This window comes from Hylobates moloch, unplaced genomic scaffold (assembly GCF_009828535.3).
Source record: "Hylobates moloch isolate HMO894 unplaced genomic scaffold, HMol_V3 SCAFFOLD_4, whole genome shotgun sequence".
Lineage (NCBI taxonomy): Eukaryota > Metazoa > Chordata > Mammalia > Primates > Hylobatidae > Hylobates > Hylobates moloch.
Window position 1 is genome coordinate 650648 of NW_026652279.1, and position 19507 is coordinate 670154.

The 19507-nt window shown below is 58.0% G+C and overlaps 2 protein-coding genes and 1 non-coding gene across 16 annotated transcripts; 2 read left to right on the forward strand and 1 right to left on the reverse strand.

Annotated features, from left to right (window-relative positions):
- Positions 1-413: 413 nt before the first annotated feature.
- PIDD1 (p53-induced death domain protein 1) lies at positions 414-12619 on the reverse strand. Of its 13 annotated transcripts, none has more exons than XM_032149339.2 (17): positions 12312-12618; positions 6335-6988; positions 5242-5611; positions 4322-4735; positions 3829-4038; positions 3691-3745; positions 3343-3544; positions 3140-3265; positions 2775-2954; positions 2548-2695; positions 2315-2450; positions 2092-2242; positions 1873-1996; positions 1714-1781; positions 1461-1574; positions 1145-1344; positions 414-895 (listed from the first exon to the last, which is right to left on the reverse strand). In XM_032149339.2, exons 3-17 carry the CDS (start codon positions 5534-5536, stop codon positions 637-639), a joined length of 2682 nt encoding a protein of 893 aa, XP_032005230.1. In that variant the 5' UTR covers positions 5537-5611; positions 6335-6988; positions 12312-12618; the 3' UTR covers positions 414-636. The 13 variants fall into 13 exon arrangements, with proteins under 13 accessions (XP_032005230.1, XP_032005229.1, XP_032005228.1 ...); XM_032149338.2 differs by having other exon boundaries at positions 1663-1781; XM_032149337.2 differs by having other exon boundaries at positions 1663-1781; positions 2092-2450; positions 6773-6988; positions 12312-12619.
- Positions 12620-12700: 81 nt separating this feature from the next.
- Positions 12701-15743, forward strand: RPLP2 (ribosomal protein lateral stalk subunit P2). 2 transcript variants are annotated; one of them, XM_032149344.2, is made up of 5 exons: positions 12701-12933; positions 13128-13251; positions 14484-14532; positions 15420-15518; positions 15631-15743. In XM_032149344.2, exons 2-5 carry the CDS (start codon positions 13129-13131, stop codon positions 15702-15704), a joined length of 345 nt encoding a protein of 114 aa, XP_032005235.1. In that variant the 5' UTR covers positions 12701-12933; position 13128; the 3' UTR covers positions 15705-15743. The 2 variants fall into 2 exon arrangements, with proteins under 2 accessions (XP_032005235.1, XP_032005233.1); XM_032149342.2 differs by having other exon boundaries at positions 12717-12933; positions 15628-15743.
- Positions 14568-14701, forward strand: LOC116467697 (small nucleolar RNA SNORA52). The gene has a single exon (XR_004247903.1). It is a non-coding gene; the product is annotated as a small nucleolar RNA SNORA52 (small nucleolar RNA).
- Positions 15744-19507: the final 3764 nt, after the last annotated feature.

Consider the following 19507-nt stretch of genomic DNA (forward strand, 5'->3'; position numbering starts at 1 on the left):
CCCACTTGGGGCTGGGCGCAGTGGCTCATGCCTGCAATCCCAGCACTTTGGGAGGCCGAGGCAGGCGGATCACTTGAGGTCAGGAGTTCGAGACCAGCCTGGCCAACATGGTGAAACCCCGTCTACTAAAACTACAAAAATTAGCCGGGCGTGGTGGCAAGTGCCCCTAGTCCCAGCCAGTTGAGAGGCTGACGCAGAATCGCTTGAACCTGGGAGGCGGAGGTTGCAGTGAGCTGAGATCATGCCACTGCACTCCAGCCTGGGTGACAGAAACTCCATCTCAAAAAAAAAAAAAAGTAACCCACGTGGGTTACTTTGTAGCACAGCTCCTCCCTCCCAGGAAGATGAGGACCCACAGGAGGCCCCAGGCACAGTGGGAGAGGACAGGACCAGGACGTTGGGCATCTGTGCACACAGGGCTCCCTCCCCGCAGGGGCCAGGCCTCTAATTACCCCACCACCCTCCGCCCTCCAACGGCTTCTCCATCCAACAAATAAATCAAGCTCTGAGAACGTGAAAGAAATAGTGCGGTTTTGTTGCTCACAGGGACCTGTCCCCACACACTGGAGAGACTTGAAGGTGGGGGCTCTGCCCATCCGCTGGGGAATATCTGGGCCAGCCTAAAGTCTGTGGGGCCTAGGCCTGGGCAGGCTCTGGGGGCTGTGGAGCTGAGGAGCCAGGCAGAGCGGGGTCTTTGGGGGCCAAGCCCGTGCGTCGGATGCCATCCTGGTACTTGCGGCGGCCGAGCTCCAAGACTGCGCGCACCTCTTCAGCCACGTCCTGCCGGTCACTCTGCTCCAGGGCCTGCACCAGGAGCCCCACAGCCCCCGGCTGCCCAGCCTGGCGCTCAGCCCAGGAGAAGAGCATGTGGCGGATCTGCCCATCCAGATCATCCCTGCAGGCAGAAGATGGGCGACAGAGGGGTCCTGTCCACCTGCCCAGGACCCCCCACCACACTCTGCCTCGGAGTGTGGGGGAGTTCCCGGATCCTTGGGCCAACTGCGGCCAGACCTTTCCTTTCTAGCCTGGTGTTTGCCCTTCCCCCACCTCCCCTGGAAGAAACTTCTGTCAGCATCAGGTGGGCCCTCCAGGCAGCCAGGGCTCAGCCCTGGGGCTGGCAGCCAGCGGGCAGTGGGAGCCTCACCGGAACTCGTGCCGGATGCGCTGCAGCTCGCGGTAGGACACGCCCAGGTGCAGGGCCACGGCTGGCCAGTCCGGACCCAGGCGCCCAGCCACACTCAGCAGGTTGCTCTGTGTCAGAAAGCCGGTCTCAGCATCTCCCAGGTTCAAGGGTGCCAAGGAGAGGCCAGCCCCCCGCCGTGGCCCCTCGGACCCCCGAAGTCTCTGTTGGAAGGAAAAAGTGCAGTAAGCCCTGGGCTCCACCCCCAACTCCACCACGTCACCCTGGTCACCCCTGGGCCTCGGCCCTGCCCCGCCCCTCTGCTGTCCCTCAGTCCCACCGGCAGCTTGATGGGCAGAGTGGCCATCCACAGGGCGTCCGCGCCCTTCCTCTGCCGGGCAGCCTCAGCCTCCTCGGGCACCTGCACAGGCACCGCGCCACGGTAGAAGGACACCTGAAGGGGCATCGAATGGGGTTCAGAGCTCGGTCCTCTGCCCAAGCGGCCTGGGGGGCCTCTCCCCTCACCCACTCCCCTCGCCCACCTGGCCCCGCACAGCCTGAGCCTCCCGGTCCAGGGTGGTGGTCACGTATACCTCCTTCACATTCTTCAGGTGCGAGTAGAAGACAAAGCAGATTCTGCCCTCCACGCAGTCAGGGCGGTCTAGGGGGCAAGGGTGGGCTGAGCAAGGAGGGCGCGGGGAGGACGGTACGGCTCCCTCTCCAGGACAGGGGGCATCCACCAGCACCCCTACCAGCATCCACGTCGATGCCGCGCTCGAAGGCCGCAAAGAACTCTTCACCCTCGAACATCTCCACCGTGTCAGAGGGCTCGGGGCCCCGGTACCGCTGCAGCAGCCGCCGAAGGGTGGCGTCCACCTGCAGGGAAGCCCGTGCAGCTCAGGAGCCAAAGCTCTGCACCCCACCCCAGCCCTCTGGTCGCCACCCTGCTGCCCTCCGGCCTGTACCCCCACCTTGTTTCGGGGCAGGCACTGCAGCAGGACCTGCTCAGGGTCCCGGCGCCGCTGCAGAGCGATGAGGTTCACACGGTGTAGCCGCAGCCGCTCCCAGGCCTTCCGAGCCAGGCCTCCCACGCAGTTCTTGGTGGTGTACCAGAGCCAGTACCTGGGAGGGCTGGGGGTAAGGAGGGCTGTACAGACTGGGGGAGGGGAGCTGAGAAAGCTGGCGGGCACTGACCAGGAGAAGTGTGTGACCTGGAAGCGTGCGTACAGGTGGGTGAGCTCCAGGACCACCTGAGCTGTGATGTCATCCCACGTGGCTGCAGGAGGGGCCCAGTACAGCAGGTGCAGGCGGGAGCGGTCCAGACTGAGGCCTGGGAATGGGAGGGGCAGTGGGCTGAGGCCTCCTGGCCAGAGACCCCCTCCACCCTATGGCCACAGGTCCAGGTATGCCCCATGGCTGCCTCTCACCTGTGATGCCAGAGGGCAGAGGCAGCTGCACGGTGACTGGTCGGAGGAAGCTGGGGGGACCGCTCTGTGAGAGGCACAGCAGGGGGCTCACTGCAGCCTCTGGTTCTCCCAGGAGGGCCTGTAGCTCTCGGCCAGCCATGCGCACCACCTAGGGCAGACAGGCCCCCTGAGCACCTGCCTGTGGGCTCAGGTGCCGCCTGCCACCCTCAGTGCTGTCCTGGCCATACCTGCATGGAGACTCGACGAGGCTCCTCAGTGGCCCCAGGGGGGAAGATGACTTTGACCCCAGGATGACCCGAGGAGCACAGCAGTGTCCCCTCTGGTGGCACCAGGCAGGCATTGGACACAGGGCGGGAAACCACAAGGAACCAGGAGAAGTGGGGCACCTGGCAGTGAGCCCAGAGCCGCTGGGACGGGGGAGCGGGGAGGTCAGAGGAGCCTGGGTCAGGGCATAGCCAGCCAGGGACACAGGGAGCAGGATCCAGGAGGGACGGGGCAGGGTGGAAGGTGCCAGGGCAAGGCTCTGGGCAGGGGTGCACGGCTCAGGGCAGCAGCACTCCACTCGCCACCGGCAGGCCTGGGTGGCCCTCACCTGGGGTGCCTCTTCCTCCAGGTAGGTCTCCAGGTCACCCCAGCTGTTGTCATTCCGGGTCCTGACCACCACTTCACGGCAGCGCCGGGCCCGTGGTGGGGTGAAGGGCAGCCACAGCCCCACATCCTGCCAGGCAAGGGCGGTGTGAGCGCTGGAGCCAGGCCTGGGCTCGCACACTGCCCCCCGCCACACCCTGGCCATACCTGCTGGAAGGCCACCCTGTGGGGCTGCAGCTCCAGCACATGGCTGAGCAGGGCATCATGAGGACCCAGGGGGACGAGGCCCGGCTCTGGCAGCAGCAGCCGATAGCGGATGGTGATGGGGGTGGCGGTGGCTCCCGCTGGGAACTGCAGGCGAACGCCACAGGCTAGGGTCACTGAGCAGCCTCGAGGGGTCACAGGAAAGCTGAGTGAGGAAGGAGCGAGCAACGGGTTAGACCCAGAAGGGCCTACATGTTGGAGCCTGGACCCAGGAACTCTGGAGAAGGTGTCAGAGGGGCCAAGGTGACAGGCAGACAGACTCCCCTCCAGCCCCCTCAACCCACTCCGTACCTGTCCAAGTCTGAGGTCAGGAACAGTCTGGGCATTTCTGGAATGAGGGCTGCCACTGTGGAGGGGACAGACGTGTACTCAGGACAGTGAGGGGACTCACGTCCTATCCCAGGTCTGCCCTTCTAGCACCAAGCCTACCTGGTGAACTCGGGGCGTCTGGCGAGGCCTCGCCCAGGGGGTTCCCCTGCAGGCGCACAAAAGGGGCGTCTAGCAGCTCAGGAGGCAGGTCCCGGAGCTGGTTGTCCCTCAGGTCAAGCCGGGTGAGGAGTGGAAGGCGGGCCAGGTCAGCTGGCACAGAGGCCAGGAGGTTGCTGTGCAGGACAAGGAGCCGCAAGGACCGAAGTCCCGCTGCGGGCAGGTGCTGGCTTAGGCTCGGCACCAGCCTGGCCCGTGGTGCTGGGACACTCCTGCTGCCGCCTCCCAGAGCAGCTGTTTCAGACTCTCCTCCACAGCTGGGCTCAGAGAACTCCGACAAAGCCACTTAGGGAGTCTCAAAGGCCAGGGAGGTGGAGGGACAACCAAGAGGCAGCTGTGGACCAAGCCTGTGGGTGCGGAGGCCCCTGCAGAAGACAGGCAGGCTTCAGGGGCCCTCCCGTGGGGTCAGGGTGCCAGGGGCGTAGGGGCTACTCACCCAGAGAGGCTGGGAGACTCTGCAGCCGGTTGGAGGCCAGGTTGAGCTCCAGGAGGCTGCCAAGGCCTCCAATTTCAGGAGGTAGCGTGTCCAGCAGGTTCTGAGAGAGATCAAGGCGCTGCAGGGTGGATAGGGCCCCCAGTGCTGGGGGCAGCGTCTGCAGGCGGTTGTGTGTCACTGCGAGGAAGGTGAGGGCGGGGAGGACCCCCAGAGCCTCAGGCAGCTCAGAGAGGCAATTGTGAGACAGCAAGAGCGCACCCAGACCTCGCATCCGCAGGACACAGGCCGGCAGTGTCTCCAGGCTGTTGAAGCTCAGGTCCAGGTGGGCCAGATGGGCCAGGCCACTCAGACCAGCGGGCAGGTTGGTCAGGGCACCCCGGAGACAGGCACCCAGTGTGTCCCGGCGTTGCCCTCCTGGGAAGGGGGGAGGCGGATGTGGCCCTCAGAGCCAGGGTCCGAGATCCCAGATCGACCCTGCCAGCCAGAGAAACAGCTGCTCGAGAGGCACAGACCTCCCACCCCACCCCCACCCCAGCGAGACAGGGACAGACAGACAGAAACACTGGAGAGGTGCCCGCAGACGGAAGGAGGCAGGGGTGGAGACCACCGGCTCGTCTCAGCTGACAACCATCACCCACAACCTTCCCCAGGAACACCATCTGCACTGTGATCTGGAGAGACCCCCGCTGGGCAGTGTCAGGGTCCGGGAGCCAGGGCCCAGCCAGACCCACACTGGGGGTGGTGATTGCCGAGGATGGCGATGGGGCTGGACAGGACCAAGAGCAGAACAGTTTACACCTGGGGAGCCGGGAGGGGCGGCCTGGAGCTGGGGCTGGGACCGGGGTTTGCCTTTGAGGACATGCAGCAGAGGCAGGGCAGAGAGAGAGATGGAGACAGGACCCAGAACAGGTGGAGCTCACCTTTGAGGACCAGGGAGCGGAGGCAGGACAGGCTCTGAGGCAGCTGGGCCAGGGTGGCCTCCAGCAGCTGAGGGTCCTCGTGAGTGCTCAGACGCAAGAATTCCACCTGCAGCAGCTGAAGAGGCTGCTGGACACACAGGTGCAGCAGCTGCTGGCAGCCCCCGGGGTACAGGTCCAAGCTCAGCCGGTTGCCGCCCAGGAAAGGCAGCGCCCTGGACCCTGCGTCCGAATCCTCCGAAGCATCTCCTGCGGCAGCAGCTGCCTCCAGCTCTGGCTCCTCCACCGTTGCAGCCATCGCCCACCGACGGTCCTTGGAGGCCAGACATGTCCCAGCACGCAGGCAGGCCTGTCCAGGCAGGGCCCGGGGAAGCTGCAGAGGCAGGAGGAGGAGTGAGCGGGAGCCGCGGTGGGCCATTCTCTTTGGGGAAACAGGGAGGGACATTGGCTGAAGTGGGGAGCTCTAGAGCCAGGCCATCTGGGCCTGGGCTGCAGAGTGGGGGAGACCTTGTGGTCACCCTGAACCCCGGAGGCCTGGGTCACCACTGGAAAGAGGGTTGGGGAATGGGACCTCCATGGCTCGCAGGTGCACCGGGCAGGGAGACCTCACTATGAGCAGCAGAGCCGGGGGAGTGAGGCTTCAGTCGTGGTCCTGGAAATGTGGCCAGTGGAGCCGTGGAGCTGCGAGGTCATAGGGGCTGTCCCCCGGTCCTGGAGATGAGTCCCCCTTCTATTTACATCCGTTTTACCAGGAGGGCCGTGACTCTCCTCTACCGCGGGGGCGACTGCACCCCGAAAGTCAGGGAAGGCGGTGTAAGGGTGAGGGCCTGGGGCGTGAGCCATTGGGCAGCTTCGGGGTCCTGGGGCCGGGACCCCAATTCGTGAGTCCCGGAGGAAAGCTCTCCTGCCCTTTCCAGTTCGGTCCACTGGGGAGGGTGGTGCGCCGCGCATGACGGCTCAGACGGCGTGGGGGGGCGGGCCCCAGCCCCGAGGCAGGCTCGGGATCCCCCGGGCGTCGGGGATTGGAACGGCCCCCAGCCTCCCAAAAGCAAACTTCCCCCCGCCGCCCCCTCCGCCCGCCCGGGCCGGCCCGTACCTGCGCTCCAGGCGGCGCGCAAATTGGGGGCTGCTCAGTGGGCGCTCGGCGCCTGGGATCCCGCCGGCGCGTTTCTGGGTGGGCGGGGACTACAGACCCCGCCCCTTGGGCCCCGCCCCGTCGGAACTCGCCCCCTGCGCCGGGCTGGAGTCCACTGGGGAGGTCTCCCGGCTTCTCCCCGACCCGCCTTCCCTCCGCCTGTCACAGCCCCGGAGACGCGGACGCGACAAGTCCATCTGCCGAGCCGCCCGCGCAGCTGCGCTCGGCTTCCTGTTAGTCCGCGGGGTCGGAGCCTTACAGCCTCCGCCGCCCGGAAGGCCACGAAACCGGCCCTTTCCGAGGTTCTCGGGGCCTCGGGCCGCTCCGAGGCAGACCCGGCCCCAGGTGCGTTCCCAGGCCGGGGTGACAGGGGTACTCTTGCCGCTGCCCCGCACCCACCCCTGCTACAAGCCGGAACAATTGCAGTGCCCTTCCCAAACTAGGCCCAACGGCCTCCTCCGGGAAGCCTGCCAGGACCTCCTCTCTGGGCCTGCAGAGACCCTTCCTTTCGAGCCATCACTCTGGGCCAGAAGCAGTGAGCCTCCTGGCCCTGTCTCCTTCAATCGCGCAGGGGAGAAGGAAGCTTTGAGATATTGAGCGGGCGCAAGACTCCGTCTGAAAAAAAAAAAAAAAATCAGATATTGCCCGAGGCTTGCCCGAGGCCCTGTAGCTGGTGAGGGTCAAAGCCAAGAACCTGAAACCTGCCCTGTCTGCCTTCCCCACCAACATGATACCCCCGAGCGGGCCTGTGCTTCATTCACCAGCTTCCTCGGCCAGGAGAGCAGGTGCTCAGGGAGGGAACAGACACCACCAGCTATGCCTGCTTCTTTCCTCAGGTCATATCAGCGGCTCCTTCTTCCTTTCACTTCCCAGCTACCACCATCCCTCCCTCTGGGACAGGCAGGTCTCTTCCAGGCCTCCCTGCTTCCATTTTCCCCAGCCCCTTTCACGTACGGCCTGGAAGGATCTTTTTTTTTCGCCAGGTGTGAGTGGGCAATCCGGTCAGCAAGTCCGCCTCCGGTTCAGCCTTTTCTGCCTCAGCCTCTCAGTAGTGGGATTTTTTGTATTTTTAGTAGAGACGGGGTTTCACCGTGGTCTCGATCTGCTGACCTCGTGATCCGCCCGCCTGGGCCTCCCAAAGTGCTGGGATTACAAGCGTGAGCCACCGCACCCGGCCTAGGATCTTTTTATTTATTTATTTATTTATTTTTGAGACAGAGTCTTACTCTGTCCCCCAGGCTCAAGTGCAGTGGCGCGATCTCGGCTCACTGCAAGCTCCGCCTCCCGGGTTCACACCATTCTCCTGCCTCAGCCTCCCGAGTAGCTGGGACTACAGGCGCCCACCACCACGCCTGGCTAATTTTTTGTAGTTTTAGTAGAGACGGGGTTTCACCTTGTTAGCTAGGATGGTCTCGAACTCCTGACCTTGTGATCCACCCGCCTCGGCCTCCCAAAGTGCTGGGATTACAGGTTTGAGCCACCGCACCCAGCCAAGGGATATTTTTAAAAACCAACCACAAGCCTGATGCTGTAGCTTACGCCAGTAATCCCAACATTTTGTGAGGCTGAGGTGGGCCCATCACTTGAGGTCAGCAGTTCAAGCCCAGCCTGGCCAATATGGTGAAACCCTGTGTCTACTAAAAATACAAAAATTACCCAGGTGTGGTGGCGGGCGCCTGTAATCCCAGCTACTTGGGAGGCTGAGGCAGGAGAATGGCGTGAACCCGGGAGATGGAGCTTGCAGTGAGCCAAGATAGCGCCACTGCACGACAGAAGGAGACTCCATCTGAAAAAAAAATAAAAAATAAATAAAACAAACAAATAAAATAAAAACCAATCACAGAAATATTATTCAGCCTGAAAAAAGAATGAAGTCGGGCATGGTGGTGCATGCTTGTATCCTCAGCTAGTCGGGAGGCTGAAGCAGGCAGGCTTGAGCCCAGGACTACAAGGCTATATGTAGCGTGTGGTGATAGCACTGCTCCTCTGAATAGCTAGTGCACTCCAGCCTGGGCAACACAGCAAGACGGCATCTAAAGAAAAAAAAGACCTGTCCAGGCACGGTGGCTCACGCCTGCAATCCCAGCACTTTGGGAGACATGTCCGGGCACAGTGGCCCACATCTGTAATCCCAGCACTTTGGGAGACCGAGGCAGGCGGATCACCTGAGGTCAGGAGGCCATCCTGTCCAACATGGCAAAACCCCGTCTCTATGAAAAGTACAAAAAAACTGGCCGGGCGTGGTCGGGGGCACCTGTAATCTCAGCTACTTGGGAGGCTGAGGCAGGAGAATGGCGTGAACCCGGGAGTCAGAGGTTGCAGTGAGCCGAGATTGTGCCACTGCACCCCAGCTTGGGTGACACAGCAGGACTCCGTCTCAAAAAAAAAAAAAAAAAGATCTCAAATACTGATATATGCTACAAAATGGATGAACCTTGTGAAAAAAGAACGTTTAGCTGGGGAATATGGTTCCTTTTCAACTATCCAGCCAAGACAGACATTAGAATGAGACCACAATCACACCCTGTCCACTTTGTGTTTGTCTCCTGAAACTGCTTGGTATTGCCAGAAGTAGCTATCAATTAACCTAATAATGCCAGACTAGGCACTATAACCCACACCTTATAGCTTAATAATGTATAGCCAATCACTAATCAGTCACTTCTGTAAACCAATGAGAATTCCTGATAAACTTTCTGTCAGTTCGCTCCCTGTCCCCCTTTTTTGCCTTTAAAAATCCACTTGTAGTTTGGGCATGGTGGCTCACACCTGTAATCCCAGCACTTTGGGAGGCTAAGGCGGGTGGATCACGAGGTCAGGAGATCGAGACCATCCTGGCTAACATGGTGAAACCCCGTCTCTACTAAAAATGCAAAAAATTAACTGGGCGTGGTGGCGGGTGCCTGTAGTCCCAGCTACTAGGGAGGCTGAGGCAAGAGAATGGCGTGAACCCGGGAGGTGGAGGTTGCAGTGAGCCGAGATCGTGCCACTGCGCTCCAGCCTGGGCAACAGAGTGAGACTATGTCTCAAAAAAAAACAAAAAATCCACTTGTAGGTTGGGTGCAGTAGCTCACACCAGTAATCCTGCCACTTTGGGACACCAAGGCAGGAGGATTGCTTGAGGCCAGAAGTTTGAGACCAGCCTGAGCAACACAGCAAGGCCCCATCTCTACAAAAGATTAAAAAACAGCCCGGGCATAGTGACACACGCCTGTAATCCCAGCACTTTGGGAGGCCAAGGTGGGTGGATCACCTGAGGTCAGTCAGGACTTGGAGAGAGGCCTGGATGACATGGCAAGATCCTGTCTCTAAAATAAAAAAAAAAAATTAAGGCCGGGCATAGTGGCTCATGCCTGTAATCTCAGTACTTTGGGAGGCCAAGGCACGTGGATCACGAGGTCAGGAGATTGAGACCATCCTGGCTAACACAGTGAAACCCTGTCTCTACTAAAAATACAAAAACTTAGCTGGGCGTGGTGGCGGGTGCCTGTAGTCCCAGCTACTCGGGAGGCTGAAGCAGGAGAATGGCGTGAACCTGGGAGGCAGAGATTGCAGTGAGCTGAGATCGTGCCACTGCACTCCAGCCTGGGCGACAGAGCAAGACTCCGTCTCAATAAATAAATTAATAAATAAATAAATAAGTAAAATTCACTTATAACTGCTGCTCATCCAAGTGTAAATTCAGGGCAACTTGAATATATGTTCCCAGGATGCAATTCTCAAGCTTGGCCCACATAAACTACTCTGTATTTATATTAAATTTGTCTTAGCATCTTCCTTTTCTGTAGGTACTTGAAATTTGAAAATACGCTGAATGAAAAAAGCCAGACACAAAAGGCAAAATACTGTATTATTTCAGTCTTATGGGGTGCTACAGTTGTCAAAATCATAGGAACAGAAAGCAGAATGTGTTTATCAAGGGTGGGGGAGCAGGGAATAGGGACTTTAATGGGTACAGAGTTTGGGATAATAAAAAAAAAGTGAGATGGGGCTGGGCACAGTGGCTCGTGCCTGTAATCCCAGCACTTTGGGAGGCCGAAGTGGGAAGATTACTTGAAGTCAGGAGTTTGAGACCAGCCTGGCCAACATGGTGAAACCCTGTCTGTACTAAAAATACAAAAATTAGCTGGGCATGGTGGTGGGTGCCTGTAATCCCAGCTACTCAGGAGACTGAGGCAGGAGAATCGCTTGAACCCAGGAGGCAGAGGTTGCAATAAGCCAAGATCGCACCAGTGCACTCCAACCTGGGGAACAGTGAGACTTCTCAAAAAAAAAGAAAAAAAAATGTTGGGGCCGGGCGCGGTGGCTCACGCCTGTAATCCCAGCACTTTGGGAGGCCGAGGCGGGCAGATCACGAGGTCAGGAGATTGAGACCATCCTGGCTAACACGGTGAAACCCTGTCTCTACTAAAAATACAAAAAAAAGAAAAAAAATAAGCTGGCTTGGTGGCAGGTGCCTGTAGTCCCAGCTACTTGGGAGGCTGAGGCAGAAGAATGCCGTGAACCCGGGAGGCAGAGCTTGCAGTGAGACCAGATCGCACCACTGTCCTCCAGCCTGGGCAACAGAGCGAGACTCTGTCTCAAAAAAAAAAAAAAATGGCTGGGTGCGGTGGCTCACGCCTGTAATCCCAGCACTTTGGGAGGCCAAGGCGGGCAGATCACGAGGTCAGGAGATCGAGACCATCCTGGCTAACAGGGTGAAACCCCATCTCTACTAAAAATACAACAAATTAGCTGGGCATGGTGGCAGGCGCCTGTAGTCCCAGCTACTCGGGAGGCTGAGGCAGGAGAATGGCGTGAACCCAGGAGGCAGAGCTTGCAGTGAGCAGAGACAGCGCCACTGCACTCCAGCGTGGTTAACAGAGTGAGACTCCATCTCAAAAAAATAAAAAATAATAAAAGTTGGGATGGATGGTGGTGATGGTTGCACACCAATGTGAAGGGACTTGCTTAAAACACTGAATGAAACAATAATCCTGGCCAGGCACGGTGGCTCACACCTGTAATCCCAGCACTTTGGGAGGCCCAGGTGGGAGGATTGCTTGAGCCTATGTTGGACAACGCTGTCTCTACCAAAAAATTTTAGCCAGGTGTGGTGGCACACGCCTGTGGTCTCCGCTAGGAGGCTGAGGTGGGAGGATCACCTGAGCCCAGGAAGTTGAGGCTGCAGGAGCTGTGATTCAGCCACTGCACTCCAGGCTGGGCGACAGAATGGGGCCCAGTCTCAAAAATTACAAAATAAGAAAAGTCCCATTGTTCCCAAGATGGTTTCCCGCCTTTACCCCAGATGTGTGACCCTGGGCAAGAAAACCTTTCTGTACCCAACTGCCTTATCTATAAATGGGGGTAATGACAAGGAGGCCACAGAAGGCGACTGTGAAGTCGAGTTCCAGTGCTTGAAGTATACACACCCCAGGGTTTGCACTGTTGTTAGAGCCCAACGGGAGCTGGCGCTGCCTGCTAACACCTTAGATATCTGCATCTGACCCTGTTCCTGGTGCTCGCCCCGGATACTGGCAGGGTTGGCTCCTTCTCATCTCTCAGCTCAAGCTTTCTCAGGCTGCCCAGACCAATTCTCCCTCTGTCCCTGTCCTTCGGATCGCCTCCTTATTCACCTCCTGCGTCCTCGCACAAGAACTCAAGTCCTTAGGAGGCAGGGCCAACCCTGTTCCCTCCCAGGACCCGAGAATGTAGCAGGGTCCCTGATGTGCTGATGTCCACATGGACACCGAGGTCAGTTCTGGGCCAAAGCGGCCAGCGCAGGGGCTGACCACTCGGACCTCACTCCTCCCAGGGGTGAACGGGCGACGCTGCCTCACGTCATTGTCCTGCCCTCCAAGGCTCGCGCTCGTCCTCTGGCAGGACGCCCTGACCCCGCAGGGCGGGGGCGGCCTCCCAGGTAGAGCCGCAGTCGCTAAGTCCGAGGCGGCTGGCTCACCTCACTGAGCCCGGCTGGACATGGAGCCACCGGTCGCCGCGGCCAGGGAAGCACCAAAGAGTCAGGGCGAGCCTACCGCCAGCAGCCTCTGCCTGGGCCCACGTGCCGTTCCGCGTAGGCCCGCGGCGCAGGCCACTTCCGGCAGCGGTGCACCATGGGACTTGCAGTTCGCTGGCAAAAGCTGCGTCCCGGGCGTGGCGGCCGCGCTGCATGTTGGGAGCTGTGGGCGCCGGGTGGCATGCTGGGGGCGCTAGGTACTGAAGGCAGATGCCGTCCCTTTGGACTCGTTTCGTTCATCGCCCCCACGAGTTTCGGGGGCCCTTCGTCCCACGCTATAAGAGCAGCCACTTCCGGAACTACTGCCCTTCGCCTTTGCCGCGAAAACTGCCTGACGGGCGCGGGGAAGGGGGGGAAAAGAGTCAACGGCTTCTTCCCCGTCGTCATTGGCTGAGCGCCTCGTGACGTCACTATGAGGCGCCTCATGCGGCGCCGCGCACGGGTCCCAGAGGCTTCTGGGTAGTGGTTTACCCCCGCCCCTTGCGTCTGCGCCTTCCTTTTCCTTCCTGACGCCACCGAGGTCGCACGCGTGAGGCTTCGCCGCCGCCGCCGCAGACGCTGCCGAGTGAGTGTGGTGACCGGGCCCGGGGTGCTGGCTGGGGACGCGGAGTCCTTGGGGATGCGGGGTGGGCGGCGGGGTATTTCTGGGACGGAGGCCTACGGGCCGAGCCATGCGCGACCTCGCCCGGCGGCCCCGGGGTGGGCCGGCAGGAGGCCGCCGGGGTAACTCCGCCGTCGCACGTTCTCCGCCCGCCTCAGGATGCGCTACGTCGCTTCCTACCTGCTGGCTGCCCTAGGGGGCAACTCCTCCCCCAGCGCCAAGGACATCAAGAAGATCTTGGACAGCGTGGGCATCGAGGCGGACGACGACCGGCTCAACAAGGTAGCTGCCGCCCTTGCCCCGCAGCCACCGTGGGGCCCCAGTGTCCCAGACAGGCGATTCTTCTGCCTGATCCGGCCATATGCTGGAGGATTCCGGGAGAGGCTAGTTTCAGTCCAGTTGGCGATTTCTTGGATAGAGAAGTAAGCTGGGTGGAGGTCGGGCGCGGTGGCTGATGCCTGTAGTCCCAGTACGTTGGGAGGACGAGGCAGGCGGATCACCTGAGGTCAAGGGTTCGAGACCAGCCTGGCAAACATGTCGAAACCCCATCTCTACTAAAAATACAAAAATTAGCCGGGCGTGGTGGTGGGTGCCTGTAGTCCCCGCTACTTGGGAGGCTGAGCAGGAGAATCGCGTGCACCCGGGAGATGGAGGTTGCAGTGAGCCAAGATCATGCCACTGCACTCCAGCCTGGGCGGCAGAAGGAGACCCTGTCTAAAAAGGAAAAAAAAAAAGTAAGCAGGGTGGGTACGAAGCAAAATCGTGATTAACAAGCTTTGGAAGCTTAATACCAGTGAGATGCATAAGATTGCTTAAAAAAAAAAAAAAAAAGGCGGTCCTGGCGCGTGGCTCACCCAGCTTTGGGAGGCCAAGACGGGTGGATTATTGGAGCCTTGGAGTTTGAGAGTAGTCTGGAAAACATTGCAAGACCCGGTCTCCACCAAAAAAAAAAAAAAAAAATAGTTGGAGGCAGTGGTGCGCATCTGTAGTCTCAGCTACTCATGAGGCTGATGCGGGAGAACCATTTGAGCCTGGGAGGTCAAGGCTGCACTGAGTAGTGATTGTGCCACTGCAGTCTGACAGAACCAGGCCTCGTCTGTAAAATACAATAAAAAATTAGCCAGGCGTGGTTGCTCATGCCTGTAGTCCCAGACTGAGGTGGGAGAGTCGCTTGAGCCCGGGAGGTCAAGGCTGCAGTGAGATCCCACCACTGCACTCCATCCAGCCTGAAGTCAAAGTCAATTTCATTGCCAGCTTATTTTGCCCTATGAGTAGTCAGCATAAGTAGTGAGATGCCGTGTGTTCTTTTGTCCTAAGTCTAAGAAAGCTAGTGTCCATTTATTTTTATATCGCTTTCCAAGTGAGGCTGGTGGCTCCCTTTGGGCAGTGCAGGTCTGGAAACTTCAGGGCGTATTCCCATGTGGGGAACCCAGTCCTGCTGTGACGCTGGAAGGGATAGGGCCAGGGATACAGCCGTACATTCCTGGTAACAGCTCTGTGATTGTCTGCTTCAGGTTATCAGTGAGCTGAATGGAAAAAACATTGAAGACGTCATTGCCCAGGGTGAGTTGATGTGGAAGGGCTTTCATTTGTTTTCATGGTCCATCCTAATCCCTGCCGGTCCATCTGTGGCCTGCCAGGTTTCGCTTGTGGACCAGAGCACCCTAGAAGCCCCACCTGAGGAGTGAGCAGGGCCCCAGTGGGCTCACGTCATGGGTACTTCTAGACACTCCCAGGAGCGGGGCAGCAGGGGGCACCTTGTATTCTCGGTGGACGTTTAGGTGGCCCTACCTCTTAAGCCTGGCTGCCCCTAGCCCTGAGGCCGTTCCCCAGGATTTCTCTGAAGCTTGGTGTCTGGAGACCTGAGTTCATGTCAGCAGTTCTTACCACGTGCTTTCTGTGAAGGGGTTGGGGGCAGGGACTGAGGGTGCCAGGGGTGTCCACAGGCTCTTTGCCTTTGTTGGGCAGATGGTTTTTTGTTGGAGTCAGCTGAGCTGGTGGGACTTGTTTGGAAGTTGAGCTGTTGGGGCAGCTGTTCCTGTCTTCCATGCGTGTGACCAGGACAGGGCCAGCTCAGCAAACGGGCCAAGCCATGAGCACGTCGTTGTGGCCAGAGATGTGGACACTGGGGCAGCACACTCATTCCCTACCTAGTTATAAACATATCTGTCCAGTGGACGTCTGAGGGTGGAGGTGGGGAAAGTGGGCAGGCAGGCAGTGTGGGCCTAATTCTTAGAAGGCAAGTTTCTGGATGGGAAAGGTGGAGAAGAGAAGTCCCTGTTGAGGAGTGGCTCAGGGAGGGAGTATTCAGGAAGAACGGGAGACACTGGCATATGATGGGTCCAGATATGTTGGGTGCCGTGTGCCATCTCTGGTGCCATCTAACTTCCCTGTGGAACAGCCTCCCAGGCTGGGCAGCTGCTCTGGTCTCACCTGTCTGCTTTCTGTAGGTATTGGCAAGCTTGCCAGTGTACCTGCCGGTGGGGCTGTAGCCGTCTCTGCTGCCCCAGGCTCTGCAGCCCCTGCTGCTGGTTCCGCCCCTGCTGCAGGTAAGTGGTGGCCTGGTGGGGCTCAGACGGTGTTGCTGCAGTGGGGTCTTCATGGGGGGACTGGCCTGGTACTTGGGCAGTGCTCACCATGCCTCCCTCTTTTCCACAGCAGAGGAGAAGAAAGATGAGAAGAAGGAGGAGTCCGAAGAGTCAGACGATGACATGGGATTTGGCCTTTTTGATTAAATTCCTGCTCCCCTGCAAATAAAGCCTTTTTACACATCTCTCAAGTATTCCATGAGCACTTCGTCAGGGGTAGCCTCTGCCCAGGTTCTCATCCAAGAGGGCAGGTGTGGAGCTGAATTGTGGGCAGCATGGTATTGGGGAAGCGGTTCTGGTGCAAAATAAGCATGAGGAGGGGAGTCGGGCATCACAGCTGCCTGGGGTCCCTTCCTGTGGCCTTAAGCAGTGTCCTAGCTCCTGAGTACACCCCAGAAGAATGCGAACGGGCTGGGCACAGTAGCTGGTGCCCATTATCCCAGCGCTTTGGGAGGCCGAGGAGGGAAGATCACTTGAGGCCAGCAGTTTGAGACCAGCCTGGGCAAATAGCAAGACCCCATCTCTAAAAAACAACCTAACAAGGCGTGGTGTGTACCTGTAGTCCAAGCTATGAGAAGTTGAGATGGAAGGATCACTTGCCCAGGAGGTTGAAGTTAACAGTGGGCCGTGATAGTGCCATTGCACTCCAGCCTGCGCAGCAGAAACCCTGCCTTGAAAAAGAGACAGCAGGCCGGGCACGGTGGCTCACGCTTGTAATCCCAGCACTTTGGGAGGCTGAGGCGGGCGGATCAGGAGATCGAGACCACGGTGAAACCCCGTCTCTACTAAAAAATACAAAAAATTAGCCGGGCGTGGTGGCGGGCGCCTGTAGTCCCAGCTACTCAGAGAGGCTGAGGCAGGAGAATGGCGCGAACCCGGAAGGCGGAGCTTGCAGTGAGCCGAGATTGTGCCACTGCACTCCAGTCTGGGCGACAGAGCAAGACTCCGTCTCAAAAAAAAAAAAAAAAAAAGAGACAGCAGAGAAGCCGATTTCAAATGGAGTTTGGTAATCAGGGCTGTCTTTGGGGTGGCTTGGTGCCTGGCTTTGCAAGGACGGGATTGGTAGCCCCTGGGCTTTACAAATGGATGCAGGAAGTGAGCCCGCTTGTGGGGGGTAGACGCCCCTGGGTTTCCCTGCAGGGGTCATAGCTCCACCATAATGCCCTGAGCAACTTGGGCAGTCACTCCTCAGGCTTGTTTTTCTGCCCATCACAGCCCACCCCTGCCTTACTGGGCAGATGTGCTCAGGGCTTGTGGGCAGTGACCACAGGGCCATGTGCTCACTGAACTAGGTCCTTTGGGGGTGGGCCTGCCCTCCCCCGACAGGCTCTGTCCTGGAATATAGGGCTAAGGACAGAGGCCATCACCCTCCCCTCCCAGCCTCTCTGCCCTCCTGGCCCTACTCCGAACGCAGTTGCCCAGGCCTCAGGGTCTTTGCCCGCCAATGTAGGCACCCAGAAGATGGTCTGCCACTCCCAACCTAGGCTTGGGTTCAGCAATCCACCAACTGGCTTTGGTGTGGGGAGCACCTGCTGTGTGACCAGCTTAGTTCTGGGAGGATAAATAGGAGGGTATAGCACAGAAGACAGTTGGGGTGGCTGGGGGAGGCCTCCCTCAGATGGGAAGCCAAGACCTGGAGGAAGGTAGAGTCCCTGGAGGGGAAGGAATGTGGATTGTCAGGGGAGCCAGGGAGCCACAGCAAGTACTGAGATGGAGGGGGACCCAAGATGCTTTTTATTTAGTTTTTTTCTTTTTGAGACGGACTTTTGCTCTTGTTACCCAGGCTGGAGTACAGTGGCACAACCTCGGCTCACTGCAACCTGCGCCTCTCTGGTTCAAGTGATTCTCCTGCCTCAGCCTCCTGAGTAGCTGGGATTACAGGTGCCTGCCACCAGTCCCAGCTAATTTTTTGTATTTTTAGAAAAGATGGGGTTTCACTGTGCTGGCCAGGCTGGTCTGGAACTCCTGTCCTCAGGTGACCCGCTCCCCTCGGCCTCCCAAAGTGCTGGGATTACAGGCGTGAGCCACTGCACCTAGTCTTATTTATTTTTTTATTTTTCTTTTCTCTGTTTTTTTTTTTTTTTTTTTTTTTTTTTTTTTTTTTTTTTTTTTTTTTTTGAGACAGAGTCTCGCTATGTCGCCCAGGCTGGAGTGCAGTGGTGCGATCTTGGCTCACTGCAAGCTCTGCCTCCCAGGTTCACGCCATTCTCCTGCCTCAGCCTCCAGAGTAGCTGGGACTACAGGCACCTGCCACCATGCCCGGCTAATTTTTTGTATTTTTAGTAGAGACGAGGTTTCACCGTGTTAGCCAGGATGGTCTCGATCTCCTGACATCATGATCCGCCCCCCTCGGCCTCCCAAAGTGCTGGGATTACAGGCGTGAGCCACCGCACGTGGCCACGCCCACCTAATTTTTTTTTTTTTTTTTTTAGTAGAGACAGGGTTTCACTGTGTTAGCCAGGATGGTCTCGATCTCCTGACCTCGTGATCTGCCCGCCTCGGCCTCCCAAAGTGCTGGGATTACAGGCGTGAGCCACCGCGCCCCGCTACCTTATTTTTTATTTTTTTTCAGATGTGGTCTCTGTCGCCCAGGCTGGCGTGCGGTGGCATTATCTCGGCTCACTGCAACCTCCACCTCCCAGGTTCAAGTAATTCTTCCACCTCAACCTCCAGAGTAGCTGGGACTACACGCGCCCGCCACCACGCCCAGCTAATTTTTGTATTTTTAGTAGAGATGAGGTTTCACCCTGTTGGCCAGGCTGACCTTGAACTCCTGACCGACCGCAGGTGATCCGCCCATCTCAGCCTCCCAAAGTGTTGGGATTACAGGCATGAGCCACCATGTCCGGCCCCAAAATGCTTTTAAAACATTCCAGCGGGGTGCGGTGGCCCACTCCTGTATTCCCAGCGCTTTGGGAGGCCAAAGCAGGTGGATCACCTAAGGTCAGGGGTTCAGGATCAGCATGGCCAAACCACGTCTCTATTAAAAATACAAAAATTAGGGCTTGGCGCAGTGGCTCACACCTGTAATCCCAGCACTTTGGGAGGCCAAGGTGGGCGGATCACAAGGTCAGGAGATCAAGACCACCCGGGATAACACGGTGAAACCCTGTCTACTAAAAATACAAAAAAATTAGCCAGGCGTTGTGGCAAGCACTTGTAGACCCAGCTACTCGGGAGGCTGAGGCAGGAGAATCATTTGAACCCGCGAGGTGGAGGTTTCAGTGAGCCGAGGTTGCACCACTGCACTCCAGCCTGGGTAACAAAAGCGAAACTCTGTCTCAAAAAAAAAAAAAAAAAAAAAATTTTCCCCACAGATGATAACATATTTTCCAGAGATATCATATTTTCTTGATCTGTTTTCCCACAGATGAACACTTAGGTTGACCCCATATTTTGGCTATCATTAATATGCTGCAATAAATATGGGGGTGCAGTTGTCCCTGGGAAGGGTCATTTTTTTTTTATTTTGTTATTTATTTATTTGTTTATTTTTTGAGACGGAGTCTTGCTCTGTTGCCCAGGCTGGAGTGCAGTGGCATGATCTCAGCTCACTGCAAGCTCCGCCTCCCGGGTTCCCACCATTCCCCTGCCTCAGCCTCCCGAGTAGCTGGGACTACAGGCACCGGCCACCATGCCCGGCTAATTTTTTGTATTTTTTTTTTTTTCAGTAGAGACGGGGCTTCACCGTGTTAGCCAGGATGGTCTCAATCTGACCTCGTGATCCGCCCACGTTGGCCTCCCAAAGTGCTGGGATTCCAGGCGTTATTTTTTGAGACAGAGTTTCGCTTTTTTTTTTTTTTTTTTGAGACAGAGTCTCGCTCTGTCACCCAGGCTGGAGTGCAGTGGCACGATCTCGGCTCACTGAAACCTCTCCATCCCAGGTTCAAGCAATTCTCATGCCTCAGCTTCTTGAGCAGCTGGAATTACAGGCACGCACCTCCACACCT

Coding starts and splice junctions, on each gene's coding strand:
- PIDD1 (XM_032149330.2), bottom strand. CDS start 5,683: ATGTCCCTCCCTGTTTCCCCAAAGAGAATGGCCCACCGCGGCTCCCGC. Junction 1,997..2,091: donor AGTGCCTGCCCCGAAACAAG/GTGGGGGTACAG, acceptor GCTTCCCTGCAG/GTGGACGCCACCCTTCGGCG. Junction 1,575..1,662: donor CTCAGGCTGTGCGGGGCCAG/GTGGGCGAGGGG, acceptor ATGCCCCTTCAG/GTGTCCTTCTACCGTGGCGC.
- RPLP2 (XM_032149342.2), top strand. CDS start 13,129: ATGCGCTACGTCGCTTCCTACCTGCTGGCTGCCCTAGGGGGCAACTCC. Junction 13,252..14,483: donor ACGACGACCGGCTCAACAAG/GTAGCTGCCGCC, acceptor TGTCTGCTTCAG/GTTATCAGTGAGCTGAATGG. Junction 14,533..15,419: donor TGAAGACGTCATTGCCCAGG/GTGAGTTGATGT, acceptor TGCTTTCTGTAG/GTATTGGCAAGCTTGCCAGT.